This window comes from Caloenas nicobarica, chromosome 3 (genome assembly GCF_036013445.1).
Source record: "Caloenas nicobarica isolate bCalNic1 chromosome 3, bCalNic1.hap1, whole genome shotgun sequence".
NCBI classification, from domain to species: domain Eukaryota; kingdom Metazoa; phylum Chordata; class Aves; order Columbiformes; family Columbidae; genus Caloenas; species Caloenas nicobarica.
Genome location: NC_088247.1, coordinates 121,247,110 through 121,261,287, shown reverse-complemented (window position 1 = coordinate 121,261,287; position 14,178 = coordinate 121,247,110). Strand labels below are relative to the sequence as shown.

The 14,178-nt window shown below is 55.2% G+C and overlaps 2 protein-coding genes across 2 annotated transcripts; one reads left to right on the top strand and one right to left on the bottom strand.

The window, feature by feature from the left end:
* Positions 1 to 859: 859 nt before the first annotated feature.
* On the bottom strand, positions 860 to 10,838 carry BCL2L11 (BCL2 like 11). Its single transcript, XM_065630459.1, has 3 exons — positions 10,475 to 10,838; positions 4,784 to 4,896; positions 860 to 1,542 (listed from the first exon to the last, which is right to left on the bottom strand). The coding sequence occupies exons 1-3, from the start codon at positions 10,821 to 10,823 to the stop codon at positions 1,468 to 1,470; spliced, it is 537 nt and encodes a 178-aa protein (XP_065486531.1). The 5' UTR covers positions 10,824 to 10,838; the 3' UTR covers positions 860 to 1,467.
* Positions 10,822 to 13,469, top strand: LOC135986958 (basic proline-rich protein-like). The gene is made up of 3 exons (XM_065631516.1): positions 10,822 to 11,429; positions 13,141 to 13,196; positions 13,291 to 13,469. Exons 1-3 carry the CDS (start codon positions 10,822 to 10,824, stop codon positions 13,467 to 13,469), a joined length of 843 nt encoding a protein of 280 aa, XP_065487588.1.
* Positions 13,470 to 14,178: the final 709 nt, after the last annotated feature.

Below are 14,178 nucleotides of genomic sequence, written 5' to 3'. Positions count from 1 at the left end.
TTAAAAAAATTTAAAAGAAAAGTTAAAAATGGCTCCGTCGCCATGGTTAAAAGCACTAATTGTCATACGTGGCACTTGACAGCTTCCCCCTGCACGTGGAAAAAACGCTACCAGGGGCTTGGGTTTGCTTTGTTTTTTCATTTCTTTTTTTCTTTTTTCTTAAATTTTTTTTTTTCCTATGGTGCTGGCGAAACCAGAACTAAAACTGTGACGTTGGAAGTGGATTTGGGGACCACGCGCCCCAAAGGGGCAGCTCGGGAGGCAGAGAGTCTGTGCATAGATAAGGGGGAGGCTGGAGCTGCCGCCCCCCCCCCCCCCAAAAAAGCGCCTGCCGTGCAGCAGCCGAGACGAACCGATGGGAGATTGCGGGGGCTGGAGGGTGGTTTTGGGGCTGGGAGGTGTTTTTTGGGGAGTCGGGGGTGAGCAGAGCCCACGGGTGGGTCCGTACCAGGTCGCAGCATCCTCGGGCGCCTCTTGCAGCTGCATCCCTGTGCACGAGCATCCACGGGCTTCTTCCTGCCCTCTCCTCCACACAGAGGATCCCACCATCAAAAAGTCTTTAAAAAAAAAAAAAAAAAATCAAAAATCCAGCCTTAACAAACCGCCCCGGGTTCCATGGGAAGGTACAAAAGCTGCGACTTCCAACAGTTCCCGACGTGACGCGGAGCAGGAGCCGCCGTCTCCCGGTGCAAAGCTGCGGTTTTTCCTGCCTCCCAGAAGGGGTTATTGCTGAATTGCCTCAGTCGCCAACATTATATATTATATATAATATCATATAATACGTAAGCGTTTTCACACGTTTTATAGAAAGGATTTCTTAAAAAAAAAAAAAAAAAAAAAAAGAAAAAGGCAACCTGGTGGATTGGGTTTTTTTTTCTTTTTTTGGTTGGTCGGTTGTGATATTTTGGACCCTGGGAAATCTGACAGCTGAGTCTTGAAATTCAGACAAAAAAAAAAAATTTTTTTAAAAAAATTAAATCAGTCAGCAGGAAATAGGCTATTTGCATGATGCAAACGAGGGTGGATTTGGGGCGGTGTTAGGTATTTACAGGTAAAAGAAGTGCTGATTTAAATCCCTCTGCCCTCTTTCCGCCAGCATCATCCTTTTTGGTGGGCGAGGGCTCGGCCAGTCTCTGCCATCCCGAAAGGCGGCTCTGCCCAACACGCTGATTGATTTCCAGGAAGCGATGACAAAAAAAAAAAAAATAATAATATTCCGTCGCTGTTATGTTCTCCGAGACTCTTTTGGAAAAAATATTAAGATAATAAAAAATAGTAAAGAGTCGAGAGAAACGCAGTAAACACCACTCTCGGAACAAATCTGGCACCGGAGGGTCCCCGTGGGTTGGTGGGGGATGTCCGTCCCCGTCCGTGTGTCCTGGGGAGCGGCGGGGCGGGAGCCCCGTGTCCGTCTGTCCGTCCGCCCTGTCCCGGGGAGCGACCACGCGCCGGAGCCGGGGGACGCGCTCACTGCATCCGCCACATCAGCCGCACGACGTAACGCAGGAGGCGCAGAATGACGACCTGGGGGTCCAAGAAGCCCTGAAACAAGAGGAGGAAACAAATAAACCGACACGGAATAAACCCAAACGAGGTGGTGACTTTTACTTCCAGCGCGAAGCCCCCGTGCTACAGACACCTTGCATGTGGATATTTCAGAGGTGCGATGTCAAGTGTTTTGCGAAGAATGAAGGTAAACCCTGCAACTTTTCGTGTTCTCCCTCAATAAAAAACTTTATAATATTCAAAAGGGTCGAAGCCACGTTTGCCTCGAAGGCGGCTGCGAGGGGGGTGTCGCACACGGGTCCCTGGGTGTGGGCGCAGGAGGAACGAGATGCTGCCGGCGGGTCTGAAATGAGGAAAAGGAGCCGCGAGCCCTGCGAGGAGGGCTGGCGGTAAAAACCACGGGGTGCGGAGCGGAGAGGAAGAAAATGAGAGTAAAAATAACAAAATAAAAAGGAGGAAAAAAGAAAATAGAATAAAAAGAAAAAGAAAAAAAACAATAAAAAGGAGGAAAAGAAAATAGAATAAAAAGAAAAAATAAAAAGGAGGGAAAAAAGAAAACAGAATAAAAAGAAAAAGAAAAATAATAAAAAGGAGGGAAAAGAAAATAGAATAAAAAGAAAAAAGAAAAGAAAAAAGGAAGGAAAAAATAGAATAAAAAGAAAAAAGAAAAGAAAAAAGAAAAAGGAGGGGAAAAGAAAATAGAATAAAAAGAAAAAGAAAAGAAAAGAAAAAGGAGGGGAAAAGAAAATAGAATAAAAAAAAGAAAAGAAAAAAAGGAGGGAAAAATAGAATAAAATGAAAAAAAGAGAAGAAAAAGGAGGGAAAAAGAAAATAGAATAAAAATTAAAAAAGAAAAAAGAAGGAATAAAAAGCAGGGAAAAAAGAAAATAGAAGAAAAAGAAAAAGAAAAGAAAGAAAAAATAAAAAGGAGGGAAAAAAGAAAATAGAATAAAAATAAAAAAGAAAAAAATAAAAAGGAGGGAAATAAAATAGAATAAAAAAATAAAAAGGAGGGAAATAGAATAAAAAAAAAATAAAAAGGAGGGAAATAGAATAAAAAAAATAAAAAGGAGGGAAAGAAGAAAATAGAATAAAAAGAAAAAGAAAAGAAATAACAAAATAATGAGGGAAAAAAGAAATTAGAATAAAAGCAACAAAACAAAAAGGAGGGAAAAAAAGAGAAATTAGAATAAAAAAATAACAAAATAAAAAGGGGGAAAGAGGGAAAGAAGGGAAGAGGGAAAGGATAAAAATAAAATGAAAAGAATAAAAATGAAGTGAAAAGACTGAAACCAGAGCTGCCTCCCTGGGGAGGGCAGCACGTGTCTCCGCGGGCAGGTCCCGCCTGTCGAGGGCACCCATCTGGGCTCGGACTGCTCCTGGCGCAGCCGCCAACCAGCTCACCCGCCAAGCCCGGCAGCAAACCCGTCCTCCGGGAGCGCCGCCGCAAGAACGGGCCACGCTCCAAGGGCTGCTTTACTTTTTCTTTTTCTTTTTTTTTTTTTTTTTTTTTTTTACTTTTTTTACTTTTTTTTTTTTTTTTTGGCCTTTTTCCTATGGCGAAAGAGCCCAGAGGTCGCTCTCCGCGCTGTCCCAAAGCGCCCCGACCCGGGTTATGTTTAGGGCGGCGCGCTCACGCCCGTGCACGCCCCGGAGACCGAAATCGCGCTGTTTACACCCATAGGCGAACTGCCGCCCCCCCCCCGGGCGCCCCTGCACCCCGGGGCATCAGCGGGTCCCCAAACGAGGGGGATTTACCCACCCAGGAGCTGCTCCCCCCGCAGCACGACGACCACCAACGCACCCAGAAAAAAAGACAAAAATTACAAAAAAAAAAAAAAAACCACCCAAGAGGCTTAGGGAAGGAGGCAAGAGAAATGCCAAAGTTAGGTTTTCATTAAAACACAGAGGTATTAAAAAAAAAAAAAAAAATTAGGGAGTTGAAGCATTTTCCACCTCTGTGGGCAACTTGGGGCACACGACGGTGGCCAAGGGATGCACCCCCCGCCAGCAGAAACCTCACGGAGGGCAAATTGCCCGATTCCCCATCGTCCTGCCCAAAAGAGGGTCCCGGGGGGTGACGCACGGCCGGGGAACGTGCCAGGGAACGACCCGTCCGACAGCTCCGACCTGCCCGGCTGGTGCCGTTTTTGGCAGGACTCGCGGTTCCCCATTTGCAAAGGGCAAAACCGGCGAGCGGCAGCGCTGGGAAACCCTCGTCCCCCGGCAGCCCGAGCAAAAGACGCTTCTCCGCAAAGCACCCACCATTATCGGGGGTGAGAATTCCACACCCATCGCTTAAATGCTCCAAAACCCCCTCGTTCCCGGGCACGATGAAGAATTCAGACGCTGAGCCGGGGACAAAGCGTTTTTAGGGTCACGCGTGACAACCTCTGCTGGTGTCACCTAGTGAGCGGGACGCGGCTCTGGGCATTTGGGTTCTCAGGTTGGTTGTGGTGCCAGCAGGATGAGTTTAAGTGCCTATTTTTCACTGAAAAAAATGTCCTTTAAACAAAAAAGCCGCTACCCAACGCTCCGCTGACTCCTCTGCCCACAGACGAGGCGATGGACCAGAAACCACATGCAGGAACACGCAGCCCTCGAACGTCGCTCTTCTGAAAACTCCTCTTACTTCATCGCTCTGCTTTGCTTTGTTTTGGGTTTTTGGTGTTTTGGGGTTGTGTTTTTTTTTTTTTGCATTAGCGGCACCTATTTTTGTTGCAACACTCAAAAGGTGAGAGAGTTTATGGCCTTATAAATACACGTGTGTTTCAAAACAGCCCTGGCAGATTCTCTGTGAGAAAAATAAGTTATCGGACCCAGCCGATCTGTGTCTTGTTTGCAAGCAGACTCCACGCACGCAATCCTCGGCGGCGCGGATTTGGGAAACCGACTGGTGTTTTTCCCCCCTAAAAACGCTGCCTCCAAAGCAGCTCTTCCCAACGCCACCCAAAACCACCCCAACACACCCAAACCTCCTCCGCCTCTTAATTTCCAGAAGTTTCTTCCTCATTATCGCCAGGTCCAGCCTCAATCCGGCAGCGCGCTTTATTGGCACTAAGCGCTGCGAAAGGTACCGCAAACTTTGGACCCGAGAAACCCCAAGCCGCAGTTTAAAGGTTATTTTTAAAGGATGTAGCGACGTCTCGCCACCCGCGCGCCCCGCTCCGCGTCCGAGCGGACGCGACGCTCGCCGCAGAACCGGCTTCCAGAGATGATTATGCACGCCGAAAGGGGAAAAGCTCAAAGAAATGGAAGGTAAGCAGAGGAGAGTTACCCGTCTGGGACAATAGGAGGCATTGAACTCGTCGCCGATGCGCCGCAGCTCCTGAGCGATCCAGATCTCGGGCTGTAGATCTTCTGCGAGCGAGGGGGACGGCCACCGGGAAGCTGCAGGGAACACATGAACGACAGAAAAATAAACACTCTGTTCGGCTTAGTAGTTGTCTGTTGACTCTTGACGTTTTTTTTTGTTATTATTACTATTTTTAAATGCAGCTCCGAGGAGCCGTGCAGGTGCCAGCGCCTGCACGTGGCATGCGGCACAAACGGGACTTGTTCCTTAAGATGTGCATGGCAGGAGAAGCTTTTAGTCTTTATTATTTTTATGTTGTTATTATTATTAGGCTTTTACCCATTTATTTTTTTACTCTAGGCTTCCCTTGGGAGAATCCCTGGCCCATCTAAGCATCAGTCCCTTACTTAAACAGGGATGAATACCAAGATGCCAATCTCCAATTTCTCTCCCTAGAAACACCTTCTCTTCCCCCTCTTCCCAAATAATTTTCTTTTCTCGCAGGCACAGCAGCAGCTTCTTCTCTAAGCTTGCAAAAACCCCTCAGCCTGGATAGTTTAACTGAATCCTCACATTTCTGTTCTGAAGCGCTCAAGGAGAAAAAGGCAAACGATGGGTTTTGTCGCACCGAGAAGCCACAAGTGGATTTGTACACCGGGAAACCGCGCTTCCAGCACTGGCTTATAAAGAAAAAAAAAAAAAAGGAGCTAAACTGTACTATACACAGCTATTTTAGTGTCCGGTTTAAGAAGTTATCAGACACGTGATAAAACCACCGTGCGATCCCCCAAATAGCCGGGGGGGGAAGGAGCAGCCAGCGACCCAGGCAGGACCCTCTGGGTACCTGTGCAGTTTCCCTTCTCGCAACGCTCGGGATCCCAGCAGGAATCACAGCCTCCGGGGGAAAAAAAAAAAAAAAAAAAGACAAACAAATAGAAAAAAAACCAACCACACACACGACCCAGAAAAAAAACCAAAACAAACCCAAAAACACCACGCAAAACAAAACAGAGCGTTTTGGCACGACAGCTTAGAAGGAATCACAAGGGAACAGAAATAGCTTCCAATCTCAAAATATTCAAAGGATTAGTGGGGCAGTAAAAAAATAAAAAAAATAAAATAAATAAATAAAAGCCTGGCTCCGACCTGACTGGAAAATGTATTTCCGAGCCAAACTCGCACTGCTTGGCTGGCGGATCTGTTTTGTTTTCACGCTGTAGTAGCGCAGGAGTACCCGGGGACGGCCCTGGAGTATTTATTTTCCTCGCTGGTGAATGAACCGCGGCGCAGCCCTCGCGATACTGCACCCGGGAACGCAAACAGGGCTTCGGCCGGGGTAGGGCGACCATCCAAAATCCCAGAGCCCGCCCCGCGCTGCCCTTTTTCCCCGGGGAAAAAAAAAAAAAAAAAAAAAAAAAAAGACGGGGGAGATTGGGCAAAAAGATGCAAAGAGACCCCCGTCTCCGTCCTTCCCCCGGCCACAGCATCGCACCCAAGAGCTCGTCGCCCCAGAGACGAGGGCTGGGGTTGGTGGCTGAGAGCGAAATCGGGCTGAGGTTTTCAGAAAGGACTTTCTGTGGCGCTGCCGAACGGCGGCGTCAAAAGGGTCCAGTCATAACGGGTCCCAAAACCAGTCAGAGGTGCTTTCGGGGGTGCCCCCAGTCATACTGCGAGCCACCGAGGCGGCTGCCGCGGGGACGAACCCCGAGGCCGCCGGCGGCCCCGGGATGCTGCATCTCGGTCCAGCCCGCGGGATGCTCCAGCCGGGACCAGCACGGCCGCGCCGCGGGCCCTGCTTAGCAGAAAAAAGAAAACCGACCCCAAACCGCACCTCGACCCAACCGCCCTGGAAAAATTCTCTGCAGAGAACGGCTGAGATGAGCTGCACGCGAAGCTCAGGGAGAAAACAGCCTCAGCTCCGAAATGAGAGCGACAGGAACGTCACCGCTAGCTCTCCGCTCGAGGTTTGCCCCTTAAATTCACCTGCTGCATCCCCAGGAGCTCCAGCACAGGCAAGGAGAGGTTCACGCTGCTTCTCTCTTGTGCAGCGCACAAAAATGCACCGAGGTCCAAACAGCACCAGGAAAAAACATTTATGGAGCACTCGCATGCACCTGCTCCAAATACACCCCAAAATCCCGCGTGTGCAAGCCCTGCACAAACACACCCCAAAATCCCGCGTGTGCAAGCCCTGCACAAACACCTTTCAAGATCCTGCTTGTGCAAACTCTGTACAAACACACCCCAAGATCCCGTGTGTGCAAGCCCTGCACAAACACCTTTCAAGATCCCGCGTGTGCAAACTCTGTACAAACACACCCCAAGATCCCGCGTGTGCAAGCCCTGCACAAACACCTTTCAAGATCCCGCGTGTGCAAACTCTGTACAAACACATCCCAAAAACTCGCTTGTGCAAGCCCTGCACAAACACCTTTCAAGATCCTGCTTGTGCAAACTCTGTACAAACACACCCCAAAATCCCGCGTGTGCAAGCCCTGCACAAACACACCCCAAAATCCCGCTTGTGCAAACTCTGCACAAACACACCCCAAAATCCCGCTTGTGCAAACTCTGCACAAACACACCCCAAAATCCCGCTTGTGCAAACTCTGCACAAACACACCCCAAAATCCCGCTTGTGCAAGCCCTGCACTCCCCTGCCTTTAGACAGAGCTGGTCTTCAAACAAAAAACCCAAGTAAACGGAACAATCAGCTCCCATTAAGAGCCAAAGGCTTGCAGTATCAGTCAGATTCGCACAGTCCCACCCGAGTGTGGGTTTCTCATGCCCACGCACGATGAACTCATCCCCACTCCTGCCCGACTCATCCCCAAAAGCATCATCCCAGATACACTGAGCCTGCACCACTTCCCATCCCACAGCATCCCCACGCTCTTTTTTTGGTCTCGTTTCCCAAAAAACTGGCTCTGGAGGCAGCTGGCTGTACCCCCAGAAGTGAGACACCCCGAAGCATCACCACAACCCACGCCAGGACCAAACAGCTCTTCCTCCAGCAATTAACCTCGCTCGCGCTAACGAAGGCACCTCGTCATTCCCCGGGGCCACCTCCACCTTTTTCGCCTGGCAGGGGCACTTCCAGCGCTTAATTATCCTTTGGACCATCATCACCGAAAGCTTTGGGGAAAGTTTTTGTGAGATTTAGAAGAGCGTGAGCTCGCTTTGCTCGACCAGCCTTGGAAACTGTTCCCTGCTGCCCAAGGGAGCACCTATCGCACACAAACCGCTCCTGCTTACAGGAAACGCCTGTTTATTATTGTTATTATTACGATTAAAGCCCGCTTGCTTACGCTTCCTAGAAAAAAACTCAATCTCCCAGCCCGCGGTCTGGCCCTTACAGCAACAGATAAAAATCAGAGCTTAAAAACACAACAACAAAAATTATACCCTTTGCTTCCTTGCAGAGGGATTGACCCGTTTCTGCGCGGAAAACTTAACACGGCCAAGGCACGGGGACCAGGGCAAAGCCACGGCCCTTCCTCCGGGTGAGCTAGTCCCAGCCTAGGGATAAAACTGCTCTGCAGCCCCAGCTTAATCCTGCTCGGGAGTAGCCAAGGGTCCCGTTCAAACAGCTCGAGTATTTTCCATTTGCTTATAGTTGTTTAGGATGATGCTCCTAGCAACAACGACAGAACAAAGGCTCCAGTAAAAACGGCGTTTCAACAGCTTTCCTATGGCGATGAAAAAGCAGGAGCTTAGGGAAAAAAAAAAAAAAAAGTCAGGGAAAACTTCAGTCTCTTCCTGGAGCACCAAAAAAAAAAAAAATAAATAAAAAAAGTCAGTCACTGGTGAAATGTTGGCTGGGGCTCTCCCTGCCGAGGAACTCCAGCATCCTTGCCTGGCCGTGCCGCGTATGTTTGTGCCGCACGAGGTTGTGAAACTTGCATTAAGCTGTAATTACTGCAATAATGTCAGAAAAATCTTTCCTAAGGGCATGTTACATTAAGCCCTCTGCAGCTGTAGCCACGGCCATTAACCAGGGAAGAAAAAAAATAAATAAAAAATAACAACAACAAAAAGATGTTTTGATCATGTAAAGCTTGGAGCCGGTGTTTGCTAGCCCCGGAGCAGCGCTGTGACGCGGTACCTGCCTCACTCTCGTGGGAACGCACCCACCTTCTCCTGGTTCCCGGACGAAGCCAAAAGGCTGCCTCCAATTAAGAAGAATTAACGAGGAGCGGGGAAAGGCATCGCGCAGCCCCGGCAGGCCTGTCTTCCCCGCCACGAGCGGCTGGAACCCAGCCTTACCTGCTAAGCCACACATAAACACGCGCCTGCCCGCCGCCACGCTGCTTTCAAGCACCGATTTCGGGTTTCGCCAAAACAAGCGGGAGTTTTGCGCGACCTGAGTGTCTATGAAACCATGCGGCTTGTTGAGAACGAAACACGAGCAAAAAAAGGAAAAAAAAAAAAAAAAAAGAGAGCGAGAAGTCACTTACCTCGCAGCAGCGCACAAACCCTGGCAAAAGGCAAGGGAGCAAGCCCTGACTAGGAAGCTGGATTAAACTGCTTTGTCCCCTCCTCCCCTGGCAGGGACTGGCCTATCCCAGTGAAGAATAAAAATAATAATAATAAAACAACCCCGGAGTGCTGGACGAGTGGGTGCTCCCCAGCAGCACGTTTGCTTGGCGGGCTTGACCAGTTTGCAAAAATCCTGCAGTCCCGGGTGTCCCGAACTGGGCGGGTGTCCCAGCTCAGCCCTGGGTGCCCCAAACCGGGGGGGTGTCCCAAACCGGGGGGGTGTCCCAAACCGGGGGGGTGTCCCAAACCGGGGGGGTGTCCCGAACTGGGGGGGTGTCCCAAACCGGGGGGGTGTCCCAGCTCAGCCCTGGGTGCCCCAAACCGGGCGGGTGTCCCGAACTGGGCGGGTGTCCCAGCTCAGCCCTGGGTGCCCCAAACCGGGCGGGTGTCCCGAACTGGGGGGGTGTCCCAAACCGGGGGGGTGTCCCAAACCGGGGGGGTGTCCCAAACCGGGGGGGTGTCCCAGCTCAGCCCCGGGTGTCCCAAACCAGGGGGGTGTCCCAGCTCAGCCCTGGGTGCCCCAAACCGGGCGGGTGTCCCGAACTGGGGGGGTGTCCCAAACCAGGGGGGTGTCCCAGCTCAGCCCCGGGTGTCCCAAACCAGGGGGGGTGTCCCAGCTCAGCCCCGGGTGTCCCAAACCAGGGGGGTGTCCCAGCTCAGCCCCGGGTGTCCCAAACTGGGGGGGTGTCCCAGCTCAGCCCCAGGTGTCCCAAACCAGGCGGGTGTCCCAGCTCAGCCCCGGGTGTCCCAAACCAGGGGGGTGTCCCAGCTCAGCCCCAGGTGTCCCAAACCAGGGGGGTGTCCCAGCTCAGCCCCGGCTGCCCCACGGCTGGTCCTGGCGGGGGCTCAAGGTCTCGGCGGGGCGTTTCGCAACCGGCCGGCAGGTACGGCGGGCGCTCGGGGAGGGCGCCCGGGGTGCCGCTGCGGCAGCGGGGGGCTCGGCCATCCCCAAAACGAGCCGGTGGGGTGCGGGATGCGCTGCTGCAGGTGCGTTGCGCGGCTAGGACGAGCCGTCCTGCGCATCTTCGAGAAGAACACCAGGCAGGGCGAGGGGCGGGAGGTGCCGCTGCCAGGTGCGGGGCGCGGCCGGGCGCCCCGCCGGTGCCCCCCGCCCCGAGCCCCCCGAGCCCTTACCCATGGCGCTGAGGCAGTGGCTGAGGGCCTGGCAGGGCGGGCTGGGGGTCTGCGTGGCTTTGTCGCAGCTCAGGGGCCCGGGGCTGCGCTCGGCGGCGTCGAAGGAGAAGTACCCGCTGGAGGAGCGCGACAGCAGCGGCGACCTCCGCACGAAGATGAAGAGCGGCGAGCGGGTGGCGAACGGGCCGGGGCTGGCGGGGGGGCCCCGCGGCGGAGGCCCCGGCGCGGCGGAGCCGGGCAGGGCGGCGGGAGCTCCGGGGCGCAGCTGCGCGGCCGGGCCCGGCCCCTCCGCCGCCGGCAGCCGCTCGCCGGGCCGCTGAGCCTTCACCTCGGGGGGCTGCTTGGCCATGGGGGCTGCCTGCGGGGGGAGCGGCGCGGCGTCAGGCGGGGCGGGGGGCGGCGGAGCGGAGCCGCTGCCGCCGGCCCGGCCCCCCCCGCCCGGCCCCATTGTTCTGCCGAAAGTGCTGAGCCGGCAGCTCCGCGCCGCGCCGCCCCCCCCCCGGCCCGCGCCGCCGCCGCCGCCCCCGCCCCGGCCCGCCCGCCCGCTCCCCGGCCCGGCCCCCGCTCACGGTGCTGCCCGCCGGTGCGGCGGAGCGGGGCGCCCGGCGCGGTGTGTGCGAGCGGCGGGGCCGCCCGGTCCTGCCCTGCGCCGCCCGGGCCCTGCGCCGCCGCCCCGCCCCGTGTTTACAGCGCCCCGGGCCCGCCCCGGGCACGCCCACCGGGCGGGACAACCGAGGGACACCGGGCGGGACAGCGGTCCGTGTTCCCCAGCCCTGCGCGGGCACCGGCGCCGCACAGCCCCGACGGCGCCGAGCGACCGTCCCCCGCACAGCCCCGACGGCTCCGAGCGACCGTCCCCCGCACAGCCCCGACGGCTCCGAGCGACCGCCCCCCGCACAGCCCCGACGGCACCAAGAGACCGTCCCCCGCACAGCCCCGACGGCTCCGAGCGACCGTCCCCCGCCCCGCGCTGTGCACCCGCGGCTTTGCACGGCCCCCGTGCACCCGCACCTTCACACACCCCTTGCTCTGTGCTCTCACAGCCCTCTTGCACTGTGCGCTCGCACTTTTACGCACCCCTCATGCACTCATGCCCTTACACACTCCTCTGGCATTCGTACTCTTAGGCACAAACCCCTCTTGCACTGTGCACACACCTTTACACGCCCCTTGTGTACCCACACTTTTACACGCACCCCCCTTGCACTGTGCACTCACACCTTTACACAACCGCCATTGCACTGTGCATACACCTTTACACACACATGCCCCTTGCGCTGAGCACTGATGCTCTCACACCCCCCTTGCACTGTGCACTCACACCCTTACACCCCCCTCTTGCATTCATACTCTTACACAAACTTCCCTTGCACCGTGCACACACCTTTACACACCTCTCGTGCACTCATGCTTTTACACACACCCCCTTTGCACTGTGCACTCGCACCTTTACACACATATGCCCCTTGCACTGAGCACTAATACACTCACATCCCCCTTGCACTGTGCACTCACACCTTTGCACACCCCTCTTGCATTCATACTCTTACACAAACCTCCCTTACACTGTGCACACACCTTTACACACCCCTTATGCACTCACGCCCTTGCACAAACCCCTTGCTCTGTGCACTCACACCTTTACGCATGCCTCTTGCATTCAGACCCTTACACAAACCCCCTTTGCACTGTGCACACACCTTCACACAACCTCCCTTGCACTGTGCACTTACACCCTTACGCACCCCTGGTGCAACCACGCTTTTACACAACCTGCCTTGCACTGTGCGCTCCCGCCTTGCACGATGTGCACACCTCTTTCATACACACCCTTGCCCTGTGCACACACCTTACACACCCCTGTGCACACCTGCCACGCTGCGTGCACACACCTTACACGCACCACGCACTGCGCGTGCACCCCTTACACCCACGTGCTTGCTCTGCACGCGCACACGTTACACACTCCTGTACACTGCCCCTTGCACACACACGCATTGCCTTGTGCACACACAAGCGTTACACGCTCCCGTACACAACCCCTTGCGCACACACACGTGTGTGCACCCCCGGCCACCCCCTGCTCCCCACCTCGGCGCGCGGCTGTGTGTGCATGGTGTCCCGCGGCAATCAGTGTTGCCCGGCGGCACCCAACTTCACAGCGCAAGAAAAATAAAATAGCAAAAAGAAAAGAGAGAGAGAAAAAAAAAAAAAAAAGCCAGCAGCCTCGTGTACGATATGTTTTGCATGAACAATCACAATATTATTTTGTGGTGAGCAACTCAAACCTGCGCCCTGGCAGCCGGGAGCTGCCGACCGCAGCTTCCTCCGGCCCCATCGCCCGCGCCGGGGAGCGTGGCTGGGTGGCACGGGACAGGGGACACAGCTCCAAATCGAGTCACTGGTTGGAGAGGGGCACAGCGAGGGGGGAGCCCCCCAGGGGCACCCCAGCCCTGGGACGTTCTCGGAGCAGCAGCAGCCAGAGGATAAACCCCCACGGCGGGGGCTGAGCTTTGCTGGTGGAGCAGACGCTGGAGTGGCACATGCGCCCCCCCGTCCCATCCAGCATCCCGCCGCCCCAGCCCCACAAGAAGGCAACGATTCCTGACGGTTCACCAGCCCAAAAACAGGGGGACTCTCCTCTCCAGCCAACACTCTGCCCTCAGCTACCGTGCAGATGTCGATGCCAACACCGGCATCAGCTCCCACACCCAGCGCTCGCGTGAGGCAATAAACACCCTTAGGAAAACACACACGTCCCACACTTTTGCTGACTCCGGGGGTGGCTGGTGTTGTTTGCCTTCCCCCGCTGCAAGGGAGGGAATTTTATCGAGGAAATGAAAATAAGCCCTGGCAAAACCCCGAGGAGAGAGCGAGCCGTGCCCGACGAGATCTGGGCGAGCAGCCCGCGGTGCTCGGGGACATCTCGTCCCCCAGCGAGGGTGTGCCGTTATCAGCCCAGGCCGGGGCTCCCCTGCCCTGCCAGCGCCACTGAGGCCACCGGCGTGGGGACCGGCTGCAGGGGACGCCCCGCCGCAAACCTCTGGGGAATTGGCTCTGGTCCCCACCGAGGCTCGTTAGCCCAGACGCGTCGTCCTCGCCGGTGACAGGGTCACGCGTCGCCCAAGCGCCCAGATGAATTTCTCCAGATGGATCATGAGAGACGGGAGGGTGGCCCCGGCTCCCAGAATCTTGCCCTGGGGTTGTAAACCCTCCCTTTAAGGAGGTGCCAGGGCTGAAATCCCCTCGTCCAGCCCCAAAAGCAGCCCCTGATGTGCAAGGGCCAGGGATGGTCCAACGCACCGACCGTGCCCGCTGCCAGAGCATCCCCGGCCGCCCTCCAGACAGCTCCGGTGTCTGTATTCACATCCCCTTCGTGCCGCTCCGACGGGATGGGAAGGAAAAGGGCCTGTGGGTGTTGTTTGTGCGGGAAAAAATAATTTGGGAAGTTCATTAGGGAAAAATTGGAAGGCAGGGACACGCAGCAGAAGGGAAGGGCTGGGGGGTCTTCCAACCAGCTTGGCTGAACGATCACCGGTTCCCTTTGGATCCAGGAGCCACCCGAGGCTTTGCCCCTTCGTTGGGGACCGCGGAGCATCCCGGGGGACCCACGAGGAGGTGGCAGAGCGAGGGGTTCGCTTGCAGGAGTAGGGGGGCTGCCAGGCAGATGCTGCGTCTATTTTCTCCTCCTCGTTCGTTTTGGT